Below are 23,671 nucleotides of genomic sequence, written 5' to 3'. Positions count from 1 at the left end.
TAGTTTACTCTTACTAAGAGCATTTGGATGAAAAGGAACAAGTTGAGAAAGGAAAAATAAAAAATGTATGGATCAAGTATTAAAGGGGAGCCAGGAAGCAGAATGGAGCTGAAGCCTGTGCTCAAGGAGATAAATAGATTTAGGGACTGTGTTCTTGAGGAAAGATCCCACCCTGCTAAGTTTATTGTGCTTTTGTAATTGAACGGGGACTTGGTGATTGTTTTCATCTGGGATTTTAGTCTGGAATAAACTACAATCTAGAAATGAAGAACAGTGGCCATGAAAAGCTTAGTTCCAAGGCAAGGTGGTGCATACCTTTAATCCCAGGAGACAGAAGCAAGCAGATCGCTGAGTTCAAGGCCAGCCTGGTACATGCCTTTAATCCCAGAACTCTGGAGACAGAGGCATGCAGATCTCTGAGTTTAAGGTCAGTTTACAGAGGAAGTTCAAAGACAGTCAAGCTTAGGCAAGGAAGGAGTTGGAAAACAGAAAGCTGGTGGTAATGTAATAGAGCAAGAGGGCCATATCTCAGCCCCAGTAAGCAGCCAAAATCAGCACCTTTAACTATGTGGCTCTGGCTTTAATGTCAAGAATAGAAGGGACTACTGGGACAACTGATGCTGGCTAGCTAGAGCTCAGAAATGAGCAGTGATTAAGAAGAGATGATATCAGTGAGGTAAACCGGGGAAGTGTTTTCTGAGCATGCAAAGAAGCTGTGTTCCGGAGATAGCCATGCTATCTCATGCTGCAGCTGAATTTGGTAATGTTTAAGAATCACCCAGGTGTTACTGGTGTTGAAGGTATGAAGAGGCCAAGGAGAACAGCTGAGGCTTGGCACTGTGAGAGGCCAGGGAAGGCCACTGATGAAGGTGCAGCCTCAGGTGCAGTTGATGGCCAAAGACTGAAGGAATCATGCAAAGAAGTTGAGGCTTAGCACCATGAAGAGAGCCTATTGGCACCTATGAGAGGCTATTGGTGAAGCCTAGTTGCTGTGGGTAAGTCCAGAATATTGAAGATGCCAGTAACATGGGATGGCCACCAAGAACAGCAGCAACAGTGGAGTGGAGTCAACCAGAGCCTAGAGTACTACAAAGGGCAGAGCTGGAGGTGAAATGACACCCTTTGGAGGAGCCCAGAAGTATTGATCCCAGACACTGGACTAAATGAATTTTGCATTATGCTGTGTTTAATAGACTCATGTATTTGAACAAGCCCAAGAGGGCCAGGGAGTGGAATGAGGTAGTTTGAATATGCTTGGCACAGGGAATGGCACTCTTAGAAGGTGTGGCCTTGTTAGAGGAAGTGTGTTACTGTGGGAGTGGGCTTTTAGACCCTCCTCCTAGCTGCCTGGAAGCCAGTCTTCTCCTGTTTGCCTTCAGAATAAGATGTAAACCTCTCAGCTCCTCCAGTGCCATCCCTGCCTGGATGCCGGCATGCTTCTCACCGTGATGATTATGGACCGAACCTCTGAACCAGCCCTAATTAAAGGTTGTCCTTTAGAAGAGTTGCTTTGCTCGTGGTGTCTCTTTAGAGCAATGCAAACCCTAACTAAGACAGAAGCTGAGCTGCAAAGAAGATTCTCAGGGGAGAAAGCCAGCAGAGAAGATTCTGAGACCACATCACCTGCCTAAAAGAAGCAGAAACCAACTGAGCTGCCTGCAAGAGGCAGGCTGCATGCTGTGGGCTGAGCTCCAGGTTCCCGGCTTTGTGAGTGTCACCCATGCTGGGTGTAGGCTTTGGTGATGCAGCTGTCTTTGAGTCATTTCTGCTTTATAAGTAACCCCAATAAAAATGACTCAGGCTTCACCAAGTTGGATTTTGATGGTATCCATACTTTGGTCTGTCATGGGTCTCTGACCTGGGGTGACTAGATGTGTGGGTTACATCTCCCCAGAACAACAGCATGTGGGCTTTTTCCTCTGTCCAAACAACCCCCTCTTTACTTTTGTGTTATATGTGTTTGTGTGACTATTGTGTTGTAATACATATGTGTTGTATACATCATAACATCATATCATATATATAGATGTAGATTTCACATATACAAATCTATTATATTAGCAAATATACATATTTATCTTCCTGATTCTGTCATATTTCACTTAATTTGGCGATCTACCATCCATCCATTTTTCTGAAAACGGCATAATTTATTTTATGCTTGAATAAAACTCTATCGTATATACATCCCACTTTTTAAATGCTAATTCGATGGGCAGTGTAGGCAGTATTCCATAGCTTAGCTGTTATAAATAGATGTACAATAAACATGAAAATGCATATTTCTGTATTGCATGCTGCAGGAGACTTCTTTGTGAATATTCCCAGGGTGATAACACATTTTGAATGAACCAAGGGAAGCCCAGGGTCATGTGGCGGAACAGAACAAAGTTATCATAAAGGTTACAATAATAAATTAGCAATTCAGCATATATATATATCAACCAATTAGCAAATAAACAAACTCCTTCCATTTACTACATAATACCTGCAAATTTCAATATAATCTGGCTTTTATAACACTACAAAATACATACTAGATAATAAGCAGAAGTATGGTCTGACTTCATTTTCATCTGTTGTCCATTTCAGCTTACAGAAGCTATGTGTTCTCCATGATTGACAGTGTGCCATGATTCTCCTGTGTGATGTCTGTCTCCTTGGCAATAGCAACAATAACAGGACCAGTTAGTTATTTGGGGAACCAGTAATTATTTTCAAATATAGACTTTTACTTCCCAAGCAGGAACAGACTGCTTCTGTACTTGTCCCCACCATGGACAGGAATAGTTTAGTTGGGTTTGAGGATGGATTATAGATTTGAAAAAATGTACCCAGGATCCCAGGTTATGGGAACTAGAAAGAAACAGGAAGCAGAAAAGATGTTCTGAGCTGTCTAATGTTTACAGGCATGGAGACCCACTCCTCAATCTTGTAAAGAGGGAGTTATGTGGGTGCTCATCTGTCCCAGTGTCTTTTCAAGTCTGGCTTTTCTCTGTCCTTGACATGATTACCAAAATACTTGTCAGGGCACACTGGGAAACTGTTTCAGGAGAAAAGCTCTGTGTGTGACATTCTTTTCTCATGAACCAGTCATAACCACACACAATTACATAATGGTTATTTTGTTTATATTGGACTTTGATTGGTTGAAATATTATACAGCCAACCAGATTCAGCTTGAAGGATTTTGATTCTGATACATAAAGTGAAACATTAGTGGCTTCTTTTCCTGTTTCAAATCATGTGCTTGAAATTTTCTCGATTAAAAAGTATATGGATGTTATATTGCAAGTTACAGCTTTTAGATAGGGAGACACTCTTTCCATATGAGTAACAGTTAAGAGCCCCAGCGAACACTGTGAAGACTGCTGGCTTTCCTCACATCAGTCCTGAGTGAGGGCAGCTGTGTTCATCCCTCAGGAATTTCACTTGATAAACTACGTACTTCACTGAGCCAATCTTTTTCTTTTAGTTATATTATGCAGTTTAATATGAGTGAATATTCTTGAGATCTAAAATGTGACCATTCTCAGATTATTCATCATGGTTTTCTGTATCACTGTGTCATGACTTTTAGAAACACCTTCTGCGGCTCAGTCTTTTATGGGTTCTCCTGCCAACTTAGCTGAGAAGAAAACTTTGTTAAACATTTTATATAATTTCAGTTGTGGGAGAGGGAGAGTTATTTTTAAACCCATGAAATACTAAGCACTATTAATGAATTTCACGGTTGTTATCAGTAGCTGCTTCTTTCATTAGACTTTGGATCTCTAGACTGGTGTGGCTACATATCTATACTATTGGGAAATGTTACAGTTGTCTGAGTTTGGTTCACGGTGAAGCAAATCTTTTGTTGCACTGCTATAGATATTATAAAATAAGATCTGTATTGAATGACCCTCATAATAGAAACTGGAAAAAGGTTAATGGTAGATTTCAAATTTCTTAAAAGAAAAAAAGAACTGTATCCAAAATGCCCCGAGACCTTCTTGACTCAGTGCTGCTGATGAACTAGCCCATTTGGTGAGTATGCCTGAGATCCTGGCACTCAGCAGCCAGTTGGATAGCCTGTTTCCATCTCTGAGGAGCACTTCTTACAACAAAATTCCTCTTCTAAGGGTTATATTTCTCATGATACATGTGAAACTATTATTTTTCAATGTTCAGGCTAGAGCTAAGTTTTAGTTCAGAAAAAATTAAAGTATAATATTTTCTTACCAGCTTGGTGGTGGGTTTGAACAGATATGTTTGGTAGGACACAGATATAAGGGTTGTGGCAGTGTCCTGCTGAGCCTAAAGAAACAGTCAGAGAGGAATTCCAGTAGGAAGTTCTTCCATCTTGCCTTTATTACCTTCAGTTAGTATAACATTCTCTACCAGTGCCCTCTTAGCATGTTCCCAGCTATACGTTCCCAGCTATACGACTGCACTGTGTTAAAACCAACAGCGCTAACACTACTTACAGTGTTACTTTGTGGGTTCCTACAGGGGGATAGATTCTAAGATTACACTTAATCATCAGGCACACACACAAGAAGAAGGGGGATTAATTTCAAAGAGGAGATGGTCCCATAAAAGAGGGCAGAAGAGGGTAGCGAGTGAATGTGGTCAGAGTCAGAACACATAGTATATTGAAAAATTACTTTATGACAGTCATTACTTTGTACAATGAATATATACTAATTCAAAGCTTGATTATTAGTTTTTTTACAAAGGTAGATGGGAGGAGGGGGTGTAGACTTGGATGGTCTGGAGTGCACGGTGTAGGCCAGACTGCCCTTGAGTGCGTAGAGATCCTCTGCTTCCTGACTACTTTTTAACTTTTATTTTTTCCATGCATGCTTAGATTTATGATTTGCATTTGCAAAGGCATTTACTGCTTCTTGTGCTTCTCCTTACACATCAGCAGAGAGGCCCTGCATTTGTGTTGGGCCGTTTTCTCTCATTAACAGTTGTTCTTGGTTCCCTCGATATGTGTGCTTTGATCTGATGATTCCAGGAGGTCTTGTTGACTGTGCAGCCTCAGAAAACCTTACGTCATATTTTAAATGTTTTGTTTGTTTGTTTGTTTGTTCCTTTGGGGGGCTTGTTTTCTCTTTCATCCAAAATTATTCTACTGAAAAAGCTTGACTTTGGCTGTAGAGCAAAATAGAATTAGAACTCTGGTCTTATCCTGGCATCTCAGGCTCTGAAAAAGCTATCTATACTCCCTAAAGCCAGCCTTCCAGCACCTGATTTTTAGAGTTCTCGTCAATATCAAGACAGAATTCACAGCAAGCCTTGGGGTGGTATTTATCACTTCTGTCTGTCAGTAAATCATGGCAGTAACTTTCATTTCTAGACGTGGCAAAATCATACTTTTTTGTTGCAAGTCACGATTTATGTTAGATTTTAATTAAAGGAAAATTATTTTAGAAAATCCTTATAAACGTAACTCTTCAAATATATGGTGTATGTAAAAACCAAAGGACCTGCCTGGGTCTACACCAGCTCTCCAGTGTATGTTATGGTTTCCAGTTTATCGTTTCCATGGGATTTCTGAGTGTGTAAATGAGTGGGTCTGATTCCTGTGCCCTCTCTTGGGCTCTTTTACTTCTGTTGATTTATCCTGTCCAAGTTCAATGTTATAGATTTTGTTTCATATTATTATATTTTATTTTGTTATTTGAAAGAAAGAAAGAAGGGAAGAAAGAAAGAAAGAAAGAAAGAAAGAAAGAAAGAAAGAAAGAAAGAAAGAAAGAAAGAAAGCCTAGGCACTAGGGTAAAGGTTAACAACTGAGCTGTCATTCCTACCTGCTGGGAGAGGGAAGGTCCGTTTTCTCCAAAGAAGTGACACTGGGTATATCAACACTCAGTGTAGGCTTCAAGTTCAGGAGTAGTTGATGAACACATCGTGAACACCACAGCTTTTCTGTGTTTTTTTGTTTGGTTACAGCTTGCTGGGGTTTTTGCTTTTTTGTTTGTTTTTTGTTGTTTTCTCTTCAGTGTTCTATTTTTATTGGTTTTTAGAGGGTTTTATTATATCGAGTTTGCATTTCTTGGTTTTTGGTTTGGGTTTTTGTTTTGTTTTGTTTTGTTTTTCTCTTCAGAAAGATATTAAAGTTTGGTGGGGAGGGAGGGAGAGAAGGATTTAGGGGAGGGAATGAATATTATCAACATGTATTTAAATTTATTAATTGTTTTATTTTAAATAATAATAATATAAAAAATAAAAACGAATAAATCTGCTTTAAAAATATTTGGAGCTGAGACTGGATGGTACAGATAGCCTCTCACTGTGTTTCCAAAACACTGAAGCCCAGCCTTGGGTGTCAAGAACTCTGTGTGTTTAAAGGGGGCAATTTCACAAAGACCCCGTGAAGACACCATTCTGCAAGTAGTGTGAAGCTGTTAGAGCTCCTAGGGACACAGGGTTAGCTATAGCTTCTCTCTTCTTCGTGGCCTTCTTGCTTCTGCCAATAACTAAAACACTGTGGTTTTTTGTTTTTTGTTTGTTTACTTTTCAGTCATTCAAGACTGTCTGCAGCTGATTGCAGACAGCGACACGCCGACTATACGAAAAGGTAATGACCGGCCATCCTCTGTGTCTGATTAGGATTCAGTCCAGCGTGGCTGATGCTTGTAAGTCTCAAATCTAAGGTAGAGTTTGAACTGTAGCTCCCATCAGCCACCCTCCAGAGTTCTTATAACATGAGCCTTTTCAAACTGACTAGGGAGCAAGCACACAGACTAGTATAATAACACAGTCAACATATGACCTCAGATTAAATTTTAGATAATCAGAACACGTTGAGTTTAGCTTTTATTGTTCGGGGAAGTGTTGGCTACTACAGAGACACGTGGCTGTCTTCATGTGTCTGCCTCTACTCCTTGGCTGGAGATCTCCTCGGGGAATGGAAGTGAGGCTGCCTTGTCCTAAAAGTTGTAATTTTATCAGTTTTTAATGTGCCGTGAGAGCTTAATGATGGATCATTTCCTCTTTGTCAGAGTGGGATGCTTTCAATTTGATTTTGCTTTCTTGAAGCTTTGCTAGTTTTAATTTTAGAAAGAAAAAAAGAGTCGTTTCTCTAATAGTAGCCAGACACAAAAATACACTTTTCACCCCATTTCCCAAATAACACCACCCACAATTTTGAGCCAGAGGAAGGACAGAGCACAGGGGCTCTGTTGACAGACCCCTGAGCAGTTTGCTGCTCCTGCAGGGTCTCTCCTGGGGCTCTTTATCACCTTGCTACCCTTGATGTCCTACTCCAGAACAACCTCTTCTCCCCCTAATTTAGTCCAGTTTCTCATAGATCTGTGCACACCACTCTTGCACGCAGCGGCACCCTGAAAAAATAAATATTTGGGAAACATCGATGCACTGCAGTCCCTGACAAGATAAAATAGTTGTTGAACAAAAATGTTCAAGGAAGGAATGATCCAGCTGATCTGCATATTTTCTCTGCAGTTGTGTTTTCCCTGGGGCACACAGACATGAGCAGCATTGCTGTGACTTTTTCATGAGTGTAACACTGTATGTTGCTGTATCACAGTGACTTTTTCTTATGAGTGTATCATTGTACTTTGTTGTTTTCACTCTCCTGTCAGGACAGCCTGCCATGCCAACCCTCCATCTCCTGCTTAAGGATCTGTTTCCTTCCTTCGATTTTCTTACCACAGAACCACACGTGTTTCCACAGGTTTTCATCTCACTTCCTACAGACCCCCTCATTATTCATAGTCTGCTACATTTGGCATGCATGCACACACACATACTTGTGAATACACACACACACACACACCAGAATCATGCCATATTTGTCTTTCTAGGTCTGTGTCTCATTCAAAACAAGGACCTCCAGTCCTTTCTTTCTTGTGAGTGTAAATAATTTCCTTCATCTTACAGCTGGATCACAATCAAACTGTATACATACTACACTGCCCACTTATCTGTTGACATATTTATTCAGTTTACATACAGTGACTGAATCACTGAGAATATTGGAGTGTTTGTATTGAAGAAAATGTATGTGGGTTTTATTTCGATGGAGTTTGACCACTAATGACTAATGGGAAGAAAAGAAAAAAGAAGAAAGCCCATGGATTGACAAGCAAGCACTGTACAAGGACAACTGGGACTGCGTGGAAGCAGAGTTAGCCAGGGCACAGGGATTTCTGAGTCCTTGGCCCCCAGCTGGAGTTTAGACCACACTTGGTGGCCAGGGATGGAGAAGCACGTTAGGATAGATAACATGTGCAGGCTGGCCTTTGCAGTGAGTCTCGGGTTCTATTTTGCATTTATACTTTTATAGGTAATTTTAATGGTGTTAAATGCCAAACAAGTACCAGGCCATCTGAAAAGCCATGATTGCTTATAGCTTTCTGTTTCCAAAAACCACATTTGCAGTATTTAGACATCAGCAACTGATTTTCTAAGAGTAGAACTCAAGCCAGAAGAACTGCCTAAGGACTGAAGACAACATTTGAAACGATGCTTGGGAAAGATTCACTAGTTACATTTGTTAAAAGGGAAAGCAAGCCTAGATCCACACAAAACACGGCATCCTCTTTGTTTCTGTGTAGGCTTCTGGGCCTGGGCTACAAAAGGTCAGAACTCCATGGCGATTTGCCTGTATGGGCTAGTTTGGGCCAGCCGAGGACAGGAACACATGCTTGAACAGTATCTAACTGTGACATACATGCATTGCTATTCTAGGAGGAGTTGAGCAGACCTACATGTGAAGAAAGTTTACGTGCCAGGAACCACTGCCCCTTGCAAAAGACAGAGCCTTTCCCAAACAGATAACATGTTTTTATGCTTTCATCTTACTGCTTTGCCTATTACCTGGAGTCCTAGGGAAGTGTCCTACGTTCTCCAGAGCACAAAGACAGGGATGACTGTCATTTGGTATGCAATATGCTCACTCAGTGATGACCACTTCCTGCTGATCCAAACACCTCAAAAGGAGCTCACATTTATTCTTATCTCAAATATGGGTGGTGATGGTTCTGGACCACAGGCCCAGGTTGCCCCGGGAAACATTCTAATGCAGAAAGCTCCATGACGTTTTTATAGCAGCAGAACAAAAGACAGTCAGTAGTACATCAAAGCATTTTTCAGATGCCTTGCTATGAGTATCAGGTGGCAAAAAGGGGAGAATTAGCTGTTGACATTTTTAACTTTTGGGTTGGTGCAAAGAGTCATTTGCTAACACATTCTAAAGGTTTTGCTGGATAGCCACAAGGATGGAGTTTAAACACAGAAGTGGGGCAATGAATAGATAAAAGGAAGCTAAGTAAAGTGCAGTTTGCTTGTTGCTGTTGTTTTCCTGTCCAGTGTGAACGGCCTCACTGGCTACTGATTTACATTCCCCTCTTAGGAGTGATCTTAAGCATCACTCCAAATTTTATTGAATTTGGGGGTGTCTTTTTAGGGACATTTTTCTATTATAACCCTTGACTACTCTATACTTCTTAATTGAGCTATTTCTCTCTTTTCTGTTGAGATATGAAACTATAGCGTAGATGACAAAACCCTTACAAAAATGCTTGATTTGTAAATATTTTCCCTTACTTCAAGGATTGTCTGCATTTTATTTTATTTTATGTTATTTTATAGATAGGGTCTACTCATGAAGCCTCAAGCTAACTCCTGAGTGCTGGGATTACAGCCATGGTATTACCTTGTTGTTCACAAGTATTTAATTTAAGGACATCAAATTTCTTTATTGATTCCCTTTTGTTCCTCACACTTCAGTTACAACTGTTGACAAACATATCAACAAGCTCAGGAGCAAATTGATGCCTATGCTTTTTCCCAATGATTGCATTTTTTATTCAAGCCATTTGTATCTATATATAAGTCACTGGGTCATCTTTGCCAGTTTTCTGTAAGGTGGCATGCCATCACCCATAACATGTAGATACCTTGTTATTCTAACATCATTTGTTGGGGAGGATTGCATGGTCCTGGGACACTTGTGAAGACCCAGTTAGCATGAGAAGCATGGCTTTATTTCTGTGCTCAGTGTTCTGTTGGGTTATAGGCATTTGTGACACAGGAATACTTCAAGTGTAGCTTGGTAAACGTTTAAAGTCGGGAGAGTTAACTCTTCATCATTGTGTGTTGTTCATTGCAAAGACTGTTTTGGAGCCTCAAGTATCCTTGTCAATAATAAATGAACTTAAGGTTGTCTTTTCCATTTAGGAAAAGATCCAGTGCATTTGTAAAGAAGCTGTACTGACTGTAGATAGCATCAAGTAATATTGCCATCTTAATAGATGAGGCATCTTCACAAGTACATATCTCTCCTGTGTTAATTTTCGCAATATATTACAACTTCTGTCATGTGCATCTTTCAATACATTGAATAAATTTATTCCTAGCCATTTTGTTCATTTGAATTCAGTCTTAGTTTAGGTAGCTATAATAAATTACTGTAGACTGGATTGTTTAAGCTATAAGCTTTAAGCTACAATAGTGAAGTCTAGAAAAGTCCAAGGCCAGTTGACAGGAGGTCTGTTAAGCATACATTTGTATTTTGTGGTGGTTTTCTTTTCATTATTACCTTGAACAATGGATAACAGTGCCAAGAGTATCTCACATCTCTTCTTTAAAAGATACTCGTACCAAGCAAGGCAGTGGTGGCACATTCCTTTAATTCCAGCACTCAGGAGGCAGAGGCAGGGGATTTTTGTGAGTTTTAGGCTATCCTGGTCTACAGAGTGAGTTCTAGGACAGCCAGGGCATCACAAGAAAACCCTGTCTCTAAAAACCTAAATAAATAGTATGTATGTATGTATGTATGTATGTATGTATGTATGTATGTGTCATAATTCTTTCTGGAGGCTCTACCTCTGAAGAGCATCACTGGGACATAGAACTTAGCGTATAGGTTCTAGGAAGACATAAGCTTGTTGCATAACAAATGATATCCAAAGATGGAGTTGTCTACGTCAGTTCTACATTTTTCCTTCTTGGCTGAAATGAAAATGAGTTTGGGGAGTTGACCCTTTGTGAAGCCGCTTAGCTGCATCCTTTTGTTAGTTTTGCTGGGTTGAATACCTGTTCTGTAGATGACTGCTTTGTGTGACAACAAATGGTTCTACTTTACTAATTTCAGTTGGCTGCCTTTCCTCTGGTTCACTTTGTATGCTGGCTGCTGTAGCTGGAATTCCATTGCAGTACTGGGCAGCAGTAATAAAAAATCCTGTCCTGCACCCATCAAGCAGCATTGCATCTACTTACATGATTAATGTTTGTTATGGAGTTTCTTGTGGTTTCTGGCTTCAGGACCAGGGTGATTCTAGCTTCACGTCATGAGTTAATAACTATTCTGGTTTCTAGAAGAATTTGAGAAAGTTATTGGAAGTGTCTTGTTTATATGTCACCATCCTGGTTCCCTTCAGTTGCATAAACATGTTTAATAGTTCCATGTCTGGCATTTTGGGGGGATGTTTCCTGTTAAGGTTTTATTTTCTCTTGAGGTTGGTCCATGATTTGCTTATAGTTTTGTTTGGCTTTTAACCTTTTCTTGACAATTAGACAGTTTGGAAATCAGGTACCCCACCTATCCCAGAGTCTTCTGTGGGTTGCTATGATATCGTCAGCATAGTTATTTACTTATTCCATTGCTTTTCATCCATCTATCCATGTATCCATTTATCCATCCATCATCCATCCATCCTTTCATTTATCCATCCATCCGTCCCTCCCTCCCTTTCATCCATGTATCTATCTATGCATCTACCTACACATCTTTATACACATTACATCCATGGAGTCTGCTCTGCTGTCTCTGCAGTCAGCCTGGTAAGTTCCTCCCTCTTTGTAGTCCTAACCTCCATAGTTATTAATCATAAACACCAGAAGCCTAAGGTAAAGTAGAAGCCTATTCCCTCAGATCTTTACCAGTTAGCTCTGTGCGTTCCTTGTATGCTAATCATTTGGCCTTAGCTGTCACCTCCTGCTGGCACAGAACCCAAAGGTCAGCTAGAGGTGTGGGGTAATTAGCTTTAATTGTCAACTTGAAACACTTAGAATCACTTGGGAACAGAGTCAGTGAGGTATTGCCTACCTTTGAAGGACAGCATGTCTGTGGGAGGTTAGCTTAACTGATATGGAAAGACACAGTCCAGTGTGGGCAGCACCATTCCCTAAACAAGGGGTTTTGAACTGAATAAGAATGAAGAAACTGAAGCATCCAACTGTGAATGTATGTTTTGCCCTCTTCTCTTGCCTGGGAATATAATGTGACTAGTTGCTTCAAGATCCTGCCAGTGATGGACTTGGAATTATAAGCTAACATAAACACTTTCTCCCTTAAATTGCTTTTTGTGAGACTCTAAAGAGTGCATATGTATACTTTAGGGCATGTGCTTACACAATGCATGTGAATTATCTTTACATATCAATACCAAAGTCTTTATTCCATTCACATTACTACATGTTAAAAAAAATATTTTCAGACACTTCAATGTATCAGTGACCTAAAACCTAGTTCACACACAGAGTGAGGCATGTCATCTTAGAATGTCTCTCAACAGGGGGACATCAATAAAACCCAAAAGGTAGTACTTTTGTTTATCTGTAGTTTAACTAATATCCTGAAGTTCTAAGAACATTTTAAGTGGGCCATGATATTTATACTTAAGTTTTCAATTCCCGGAGCTGTTAACATGTCACTTGGTTTGCTCTCGTAGAGGATTTTCTGGTGGCATTTGAAAGCACAGTTAACTTTAATCAATTATAATATGGGAGGTTATGTATAACCTGTGATTGTGTGTGCCTATGTATTGTATTAAGTTTTGTGTATACCTGTGTTGTGTGCACCTGTGTTGTGTACACTGTGTTGTATGAACAGTGTTGTGTGCACCTGTGTTGTGTGCACTGTGTTGTGTGCACCTGTGTTGTGTACACCTGTGTTGCATGCACCTGTGTTGTGTGCACCTGTGTTGTGTGCACTGTGTTGTGTGCACCTGTGTTGTGTACACCTGTGTTGCATGCACCTGTGTTGTGTGCACTGTGTTGTGTGCACCTGTGTTGTATACACCTGTGTTGTGTGTACCTGTGTCATGCGCACCTGTGTTGTGTTCAGTGTTGTATGCATTATGTTGTGTGCACCTGTGTTGTGTGCACCTGTGTTGTGTTCAGTATTGTGTGCACCTGTGTTGTGTGTACTGTGCTATGTGTACCCATGTTGTGTGCACCTGTGCTCATGTACACAATAGAAGAAGAACATGTAGAGCGAATGAAAACAAACATGCATTAGCTCTACCTTCTTAATAAGAGCATTTGACAAAAAAGTAGCTACAATGTAAAGAGCCAGTAAATAAATTTAAATTACTGCAGAACAAAATTCAGTAAGTAAATACTTTGGCCTAGAATATTTAAAAAGTACTTTTAGAAATCTATGTTTTACTTCACTTTGGTATCTCTGCCAATTCCGTAATGGGTGGTGTTTCATTTTCCAGAATTTCAATAACATGTTTTGCCAAATGTTTTACAAAGACAGGAAATTGCCTGTGGCTGATTACCACAGCAATCATCCGTTTGAATTATGTTTTACTTAATGTAGAACTTACTAATTCAGTGATTATTAGATGCATATCTGCTGTGGGATAAAAAATGCTGGGGGAAAAATGTGGGATAAAAAGGCCAGGGAAATGGCAGGTAGACAAATAAGCTGGCCTGACCCCAGAGGAATTAGAACCCCAAGGTGGGGGAAGATGTCCTCTATGTTCAAACTATCAACTCATTTTTAATAAACCATAAGCATAATCAAACTTTGATTTAATCATTGTTTTTAACTTGACAAACAAAACATGTAACCCTGACTCTATGTAACCCTGACTGACTGTTCTGGAACTTGCTTCACTCTGTAGACCAGGCTGGCCTTGAACTCCCAACTTGGGGTCTAGACTTGTAACAATCTTTATTTTACAATGCCCGAGTTGTTACAGTCTTTACATTAGTTCTTTCTCAGGTTGTTCAGTACTCAATGATCTAACACACCTTGGGCACAAAATTCCATTTAAACAAAATAAACACTGGCTTGTTGGAGACGTCTCGCTAGAGAGTAAAGAGGGCTTGGTTTTGATATTCGTGTTTGATGTGACCTGCTTCTCTGAGCCTGTTATCCTGATGAGCAATAGGGGAATTTTTATTTAAGAAAATGCTTTGACTTCCTACTTGAGAAGAAAAGTGTGGTGACCATCCACGTGGCACCTCAGGGCCACTCCGCTCTGGAACACATGCAATGGAAGTAGCTCCAGGAAATGAATTCGCACAAGGTATAGGCTGAAGAGAAAGATCACCCATGATTCCATGATGCTTCTGTGTCTGTCTGCCCATCTCCAGCACTGCCAGCTCACATGCCCTTTCCCCCAGGATCTCTCCCAACCCCCATCCATCTATGATAATGCTTCCTTGAGGAGCCAGCTTAACGATCCTTACTATGACCTGAATTCACAGTGGTCTTTGCTTTGTTTTACTATGGACATTTTTTCTTTCTTTCTTTCTTTCTTTCTTTCTTTCTTTCTTTCTTTCTTTCTTTCTTTCTCTCTCTCTCTCTCTCTCTCTCTCTCTCTCCCCCTTCCTTCCTTCCTTCCTTCCTTCCTTCCTTCCTTCCTTCCTTCCTTCCTTCCTTCCTTCCTTTCTTCCTTCCTTCCTTCCTTCCTTCCTTCCTTCCTTTCTTTCTCTTTCTTTCTTTCTTTCTTTCTTTCTTTCTTTCTTTCTTTCTTTCTTTCTTTCTTTCTTTCTTTCTTTCTCTCTTTCTCTTTTTTTTTTTGTTTGTTTCTTGAGACAGGGTTTCTCTGTGTTGCCCTGGCTGCCCTGGAATTCACTCTGTAGACCAGGCTGGCCTTGAACTCAGAAATTCGCCTGCCTCTGCCTCCCAAGTGCTGGGATCAAAGGCATGTGCCACCATGCCCGGCTTACTGTGGACATTTTTAACTCCTTCAAATTTTCAGAAAACATGAGCTTCTTAATTAGTGTTCTGGTAAGAACCTTATTAGATTCCGGAATATAAATTAGTACATTTCTAATAAATTCTACATTGTAGAAAAATATAAAGCCCCTCCCACAACCAAGAAATTAAAAGTAGAACTGCAGTATGATTTAGCAATTCCACTTCTGAGTTTATTTTTTTTAATATTTTTTATTACGTATTTTCCTCAATTACATTTCCAATGCTATCCCAAAAGTCCCCCATACCCTCCCCCCAACTCCCCTACCCACCCATTCCCACTTTTTGACCCTGGTGTTCCCCTGTACTGGGGCATATAAAGTTTGCAAGTCCAATGGGCCTCTCTTTCCAGTGATGGCCAACTAGGCCATCTTTTGATACATATGCAGCTAGAGTCAAGAGCTCCGGGGTACTGGTTAGTTCATATGGTTGTTCCACCTATAGGGTTGCAGATCCCTTTAGCTCCTTGGGTATTTTCTCTAGCTTCTCCATTGGGGGCCCTGTGATCCATCCAATAGCTGACTGTGAGCTTCCACTTATGAGTTTGCTAGGCCCCGGCGTAGTCTCACTAGAGACAGCTATATCAGGGTCCTTTCAGCAAAATCTTGCTAGTGTATGCAATGGTGCACTTCTGAGTTTATAAAGAAAACTAAATCAATAACAAATCAATAACAAATAGAGACACCTAGACTCCCAAGTTCAGTGTATCCAAGATCACAACAGCCAAAAAAATCAACTGGTGTCTGTCGCCAGAGGAATGGGTAATAGTGGCATGCGGCACTGGGCACTGGATGAACCTGTGAGACAGACACAGAAATATAAATGTCACTACAGTATTGCTTTTGGACTCATTTGATTGGTCTTGGAACCCATACCCCCTTTTTGCTTATTGAGGTGACATTTTTAGACTGGCTTAGTGTTTCCCACTGTACAAGAATGGTCTGGTGTATTTAGACTTTCCACACCATTGGTTGCTATTCTGTGCTCACTGTGCAGGGGCCCTAATCTTCTGCCAGCTGCTTCCCTTCATTTAGTGTGTGGCTCCCCTCATTGTCTAGCCTTGAGGCTCAGCCTGATGCCACTGTTTGCAGACAGCATCTGTGCCCACTCCCATGAAATCCATGTTTTTCTCTTTTCCTGGGTGCGAGCTCTAGGAAGCACCTTGCTCCAGTCTGGTCTGGTGGCTTGATTCCCTTGCCTGTCACCCTTTCTGCTCTTCCTGTCAACCCTGAGCACAGTGTCTTCCTGTCACTCAGCATAGAATTAAGGAAATGTCACTGTACTGAAAGCCCTTTCAGCTTCTGAACACTGTGGTCTTAGCACACAGGTTCTGAGCAGTTTTCAGTGCAGGGCATATCCTCGTTGCTGTCTGTCATTTCCTGGTTGTGTTTTACGGCCAAGTTGGTGGTGGCCTTACTTCCTCCAGATACATTTTGTTAAGTTCTTCACTGAATCCCCCAGGAGATGGAAGAAGACAATCTCCCAGTGTGCTGTGCAGAGGAACAGGTATTCTCTCTTTAGATCCTCCCCCAAACCCAGCCTTTATCAGGAAATAGCCAGTGTGCAGAACAAGAAAAGAAAATGTAAGCAGACCTGTGGAATGAGGTCTCTTAGCACCTGCACCCAGGTTCCCCATGCTAAAACGTGTTTGGCAGATAGTCCAATGGAGGATAGTCCTCCTCCTCCTCCTCTCCCTCCTTTTGCATTTTAGAATATACAATGTGCTCTTTTAAATTTAGTGGGAAGAAAAGTGCTTTTCACGGTTTACTGTCTCATGAGTAATTTTCTCTCTCTCTGCTACAGGAACTTACACATTTGTTCCATGGCTTCTCAGCTTTAAAAGAGGAAATGCCTTGGAGGAGAAAGAGAACAAAATAGTGGTGAGGCAAACAGGCTATTTCTTCATCTACAGCCAGGTAGCGTCAGACTCTCCCCTACCCCTGGTCCAACCTTTTCACTGTCCTTCACGTCTGGTCACATATCCCGGCTTGTTTCTCAGGTTCTATACACGGACCCCATCTTTGCTATGGGTCATGTCATCCAGAGGAAGAAAGTACACGTCTTTGGGGACGAGCTGAGCCTGGTGACCCTGTTCCGATGTATTCAGAATATGCCCAAAACACTGCCCAACAATTCCTGCTACTCGGCCGGTATGTAGCTGTCCTAAGACCTGCTTAGCAAGGTGTGCTGGGGAATCTGATTCCCCCCAAAAGTTCTGCTTTGGGATCTTAATGGAAAGACCTTCTGCCATAGACTGTGCTGTTTATTTTGCAATAATTTGTGTTGACGGAGAAAACTGATATCATTACTAATGGTCATACCATTTTTATAAAAATTAAGACAGAGATGGGGAAGGAGAGGCAGTTTCATAATGAAGAACACTGGCTGCTCTTCCAGAGAACCTCAGCTTCATTTCCAGCACCCACATGGCAGCGCACAACTCTCTGTACCTCTAGTCCCAGGAGACCTGGCATTCTCTTATGGCCTCCTTGGGCTCTGCACATACATAGTGCACATAAAGACACGCAGGAATAATACCAATACACATAAAAATAATTACATTAAATAAATGTGCTTTTAATAAAAGTTAAGAATGAGGGTCACAGAATTTGACATTGGAGCATACCTTATTTCTCTCCTACTCTTTCTCGGACACATTCATAGGTGATTGTAGTGATTTTGATCTCCTACTCTTTCTCGGACACATCCATAACTGATTATAGTGCTTTCTACTGCAGCTGCACTCTTTAACTAACTTCCGCTTCTGCCGTATCCCTTCTTCATCTGAACATGGCCCCTCCTGCTTTCCTGTCATTTTCTCTGTTAGCCTCACTGAGTTTAATTTGGGTTGCTTCAAGAGCATGGGAGGAAGGTTATTTGCTGGAGCCTGGACAAGTGTTAGTGGTTACACCACTCGAGAAAATGGCACTCCTCCCAGAAGCCATTAACCATCAGTAGTGTTTCATGGAGGGAGGTGGCTTTATGATCCATGAAGGAAAGCTGAGGGTCCCAATCTTGTGCTGGACCTGTGCTTGTAACCACAGCTGGGAATGTCCAAGAAAAGGCCAAGTCTAAGGTAGATGCCCTTCCACCCATTTTAAGAACAGCAGCAGGAACAATGTCTGCTCGCTGCCAGATGCAGAAACCTGAGAGTCTTCTGGGGTTTCTTCTCTTATCCATTCTCTGTCAGCTTCACCGTCTAGCAGTCATGATTCCTTACTCTTGTGACCTCCTCATCTCCGGAGAATCTGAGCTACAGAAATGACATGACAGGACACGACATCATAGTGTAACACAATACAACACAACACAGAAGTTCCTCAGCTCCTCAGCCTCAAGCTATAGCATGCCTGGCCCCACAATATGAGCATGTGATGGGAAAAATTAGCTCCTGTTGGTCCTGAGTGCAAGGAAGGGCATACTGCAGAATGGCTGGGTTAGGTCTCATGGTTAAACAGGTAGCCTCAGATACCTGACTAATTGGGAGCTCAGAATGGCAGCAGCAGTATCAAGCACGAAGACACAGAAACATAAGAGAAGACACTGCATCTGTTCCAGCCTGTCCACACTGGAATCCCCAACATTTTCCTCATTTCATTTCAAATTTATCAGCACTGGTTTAAAAAAAAAAAAACTATTTCCTTTACACATGTATGTGTATCTCTGGTGCCTTTGACAGATCTATTCAGAACCCAAATAACTGTCCTAGTCTCAGCTACAGCTGTCACCAACAGTGACGTGTACCCCAGGTCTGTGAATCACCCCTTCAGCATTTCAAAGGCCATTCATTATACACAAATGCTCAGGGAAGAACACAGTTCCACTGCAGAGGCCATGACACACTGGGTCTGCAGTGCAAGTTACTTCCGTAGCCAGGAGAAATTCTGTTGTGTTGAAAGTCCCTAATTTTCATAAAGGAGTCTGCCTCTGTACCCAGTGCTGATCAGCATTTTGATATTGTGAAATATTTATCTATGGCAAAGCCTCTCCACTCCACAGCTCACATTTGGTATAGGATGTCACAGCGTCACAGCTGTTACTCCTTAGACATTTCCACTCACTGGGTTTTCCCACCACTCCCTCCCGAGGGTAGATTCCCACATCTTTTTAAAGCCGTTCTTTTTAAAGGTTGACTCCTTTGATGTTCAAGGTATGTTTCAGGATCAGTAGGTCAGGACTGGACAGAGAACCAGCTCTAAGAAATGTCAGGCTTGCTACTTTCAATTTGAATTTGTTTTATGACCCCACACTAATCCATCCAAACCCACATGGTTAGCTTGAAACACGAAGGAGCATGGTACCAAGGTCCGCACAACACGAGGAGCTGATGTATTGGAGGGTTTCCGCCTTAGGAAGGTCGAGAGCCTCTGCGACAGTGGTTCCCACCCATTTCTTGAGCTTGAAGTGTTCACCACAGTGCTGGCCTTGCTATTACATCATGCTTAGTGTCCGGGGCCGCCACAAATCTGTTCAGCACATATGCTGTGGCATCTCTTCTTTAACTACATAAGGTAACTAATCCTTAATGCTTTGTCAACTTCAAGGCGCAGCTGCACAGCACGTCTGGAGCATTGCTTGTCAGCATTGCTTGTCTGCATTGCTAACCTCATAGATTGAATGTGGCTCCTGAACAGAACTTCATGCTCCTAAGCCATGAGATATATCATTATAAATTAGGCACAAACTAGCATTTCATGGAGTTTATTACTTTGTTTGAAGCCCATAATATAGACAACTGGGAGAAGAACCCCAAATGATGAAAAACAGGAGCCTGGACTCAAAGAAAATCTGCTAAACAGTGTGGCTTGTCGATAAAAAAGCCTTTTATTTTTAGATATCTATTTTTGGCTTTTTTGAGACAGGATCTTATTCTGTAGCCTGGGCTGAATTTTCATTGCATGTATAGCCCAGGCTGGACTTGAATTCCGAGGTTGGGAATATTGGCATGTGGCCACCGTGCTGAGCTTATCTTTTAAACCTTCAGAACTATTTACAGGCTAAATGCATATTTTAAGGTATGAGCACGGACTGGTGAGATGACTCACTGAGTGGAGGTACTTGCCATGCAAGCTGGGCAATCTGAGTTTGATCACAGAACCTGTATAGAGGAGGGAAGGAAAACCAACTCTACAACGTTGTCCTCTGACCTTGTCTTAGTTAGGGTTTTACTGCCATGAACAGATACTATGACCAACTCTAGCAAGGATAACATTTCATTAGAATGGCTTACAGGTTCAGAGTTTCAGTCTATTATCATCAAGGCAAGAACATGGTAGCATCCAGGCAGGCATGGTGCAGGAGGAGCTGGCAGTTCTACATCTTTATCTGAAGGCTGCTAGGAGAAGACTGGCTTCCACCTAGTTAGGAGGAGGGTTCTGTTGCCCACCCCCCACAGTGACACACTTCTGCCAGCAAGGTCATACCTAATCCAAGAAGGTCACACCTCCTCATAGCGCCACTCCCTTGGCCAAGCATATTCAAACCACCACAGACTTCCACACATGTGCTGTGATGTGTGCCCATACATATCGCGCGCGCGCACACACACACACACACACACACACACAAATACCAATAAATAAATAAAAAAGATTACCATAATGCTGGGCTTCTCTCAGTGACTCTACAATATCCTCTCAAAGAACAAGGTTTGATCTACCTGACGGTGATATTTGCCACTGGGATCCCAGTCTATGTACAGCAGACACACATCTGCTGAACCCTGTCGGTTCTGCTCTTAATGTACCCATCTACTTTTAAAGCTAACAGGGTTATGAGCAGTTATTGAGTGAAGCGTGAATGCTGTGTTGACGTGATACAGTAGCTTCTTCTGATGGGCTCCCTGGGGAACAGCAACTATGGAAAACTCTTGTTGCCCCCTCTCTCCCAGGCATCGCGAGGCTGGAAGAAGGAGATGAGATTCAGCTTGCAATACCTCGGGAGAATGCCCAGATTTCACGCAACGGAGACGACACCTTCTTTGGTGCCCTAAAACTGCTGTAACTCACGTGCGCTGGAGTGCATGACCCCCCTTCCCTCGTCTTCTCTGTACCTCCGAGGGAGAAACAGACGACTGGAAATACTAAAAGATGGGGAAAGCCGTCACCGAAAGTTTTCTCGTGACCTGTTGAATCTGATCCAAAACAGGAAATATAACAGACAGCCACAACCAAAGTGTGCCATGTGAGTTATGAGAAACGGAGCCCACACTCAGAAAGACAGGATGAGGGAGGCCGTTTTCTCCAGTCCTTTGCCAACACGCACTGCAACCTTGCTTTTTGCCTTGGGTGATACATGTTCAGAATGCAGGGAGATTTCCTTGTTTTGTGATTTGCCATGAGAAGAGGGCCCACAACTGCAGATCACTGAAGCATTCACGCTAAGTCTCAGGATTTACTCTCCCTTCTCATGCTAACTACACACACTCCTCTTTTCCAGGTAATACTATGGGATACTATGGAACGGTTGTTTTTAAATCTAGAAGTCTTGAACTGGCAATAGACAAAAATCCTTATAAATTCAAGTGTAAAATAAACTTAATTAAAAAGGTTTAAGTGTTAAATAATTGGATAAAAGAGCTGACTGTTGAAGTTTTCTTGATTTAGGTCGAGCTGGCAATTGATTCTGATGTCAAGGTATTTTTCACAGAAGGAAAGAATTCACTCATTTTTTTGGATCAAAGGTGTATTTTGTGGTAACTTCCGGTGGTTTTATAAAACAGTATTGTAGATACAGCTGATCTGCACAGAGGTCCCTAACGAGAAGCTGTAGTCCCACCACTCACATAAGCTCTGCTTTGAGCGTGTGTTTGTGGCAGAGCAGAGATTTCCTCCCTGTTCAGTATGTGGCTGCTGCCGCCATTGCAGATTAGGGGTTAGATTCCAGAAGGAAGCATCTGCCCTATTTGCTCCATAACAGGTGAGGTTTAAGCAAGCTTCGTAGCATCTGACATCGAGATGAAGCAAATGTGTGCCCCACGTGAGGATCCTGTCTCAGAATCAGTAGGGCTGGGGGGGAGGGGAAGCATTGCCTCAGAAGAGTGGCTAGTGACCTCCCTAGCTCTACTGCTAAGGTTGATTGCCAAACAAAAGCACCATGCCTTCTGACCATTGCCAACACCGTTTGGTCTGCCAACATCCACTTTTGATATTTCTCTATACAACTCTAACTTTGAGAAGCATTTCAGATGAAATAACAAGTGTTGGGGCACTAATTGTAAAGTCTGGATATTTTGTACATCTCCAAGGAATCTTTTAATGTCTACGAGTTATCACTACTACTCAGAGAGTAAAGGTCAACTAAGACCACTGGGTTTGAACAGGAGTGTTTTGGGGAAATTACCCAGCAATAGTGTGAGATGTAAGACCCATCTTTAGTTTTCTCTGTAACCTGCACACTGATTTCCATAGTCTCTAGATCAGTTTGTAGACCACTTCCGCCACCGGCAGTAAGAGTTCCCCTCTGCCCACAGCCCTGATACCACTGGCTGTTACCCCTTGTTTTGATGACAGATTAATTTGACTAGAGTGAAATGGAATCTCACTGTGGTTCTATTTGCATTTCTCTGGTGACTGGGAATGTTGAATATGTTTCATGTGTTTATTGGCCGAGCCAGCTTCATCTTTTGAGAAGGGCCTGTTCATTTCATTAGCCCATTTATTTATTGGACTGTTTGGTTTATCAGTACTTATGCATTTATTTTGTTTGAGTTCTTATAGTGTATTCTAAGTGTGATGCCTTTAACTACTAGCGATATTGACACATGAGTTCTTATATATTGTGGGTATAAACCTCTGTCAGATATTTAGTTAGCAGTTTTTTCTCCTATTCTGTAGGCTGTTCATTCACTAGATACATTGATTTCATTGCTATGAAGAAATCATTTAATTTCACATAATCCTGTTTTCAGCTGGTGGGCTATTTCCTGAGCAACTGGAGTCCTGTTCAGAAAGTGCTTGCCCGTGCTGGTATTTTGAGGTGTTTCTTCCAATTTTCCTCTATCAGCTTGAATTTTAGGTCTCAACATAATAAAGACTGTACTTAATAAGCCTACGGTTAACACCAAGCTAAATGGGAAAAAAACTAAAAGCATTTCCACTAAAATCAGGGTTAAAAAAGTAGGCTCACTTCATCCACACCTACTTAATATTGTACTTGAATTCTGAACCAGAACAGTGAATAAAGGGGATTCACATAGGAAAGGAAGAAGGCAGAGTATACCTGTTTGCAGATGGCATGCTTCTCTACACAAAGCCATAAATTTTCAACCATTTCTGGGGCTCATGCATTCCTTCAGGAAAGGGTCAGGAAACAGAATTATCAGGCAAAAACTCAGTAGACTTCCTGTAGACCAATGGCAAACACACTGAGAACAACAACAACATCAGAAAAACGATTCTATTCTCAACTGCCAAAAAAAAAAAAAAAAAAAAAACCCAAAAAAAACAAAAACAAACAAAAAGAACAAGAACAATCAAAGCCCAAGAATATGCACAGCCAAGCAGAGGAGAGCTCTGCAAGAATACCTGTGAAACACTGTAGAAACAGAGACAGGAGAAGATCCCCCAGTTATGGATTGAATGAACTGGTGTTGAGAAATGGTTAACCCACTCAAAGCAGTCTACAGATATGATGCCAACCTATTCAGAATCCAGTGTTTTCTTAAATTCATTTTATGTCTGAGCCTTCCTTAGTCTCTTATTTCCCTCACCTTGGCCAGT

The 23,671-nt window shown here is 41.6% G+C and overlaps 1 protein-coding gene across 3 annotated transcripts in view; it reads left to right on the top strand.

Moving 5' to 3' along the window:
• Tnfsf13b (TNF superfamily member 13b) overlaps window positions 1–23,369 on the top strand; it is a 31,691-nt gene extending 8,322 nt beyond the window's left edge. For 2 of the 3 annotated variants that reach the window (XM_021170778.3, XM_021170776.3), the window contains 4 exons: window positions 6,510–6,566; window positions 16,755–16,867; window positions 16,951–17,101; window positions 20,842–23,369. In XM_021170778.3, coding sequence (XP_021026437.1) covers window positions 6,510–6,566; window positions 16,755–16,867; window positions 16,951–17,101; window positions 20,842–20,954 — 434 coding nt within the window. In that variant the 3' untranslated portion in view covers window positions 20,955–23,369. The remainder of the gene's footprint in view (window positions 1–6,509; window positions 6,567–16,754; window positions 16,868–16,950; window positions 17,102–20,841) is intronic. The other variant, XM_085844220.1, reaches the window with a different exon arrangement.
• The last annotated feature ends 302 nt before the right edge of the window (window positions 23,370–23,671 follow it).

This window comes from Mus caroli, unplaced genomic scaffold (genome assembly GCF_978045245.1).
Source record: "Mus caroli unplaced genomic scaffold, Mus_caroli_1 scaffold_10, whole genome shotgun sequence".
NCBI lineage: Eukaryota > Metazoa > Chordata > Mammalia > Rodentia > Muridae > Mus > Mus caroli.
This window is presented reverse-complemented; position numbering and strand designations above follow the sequence as displayed.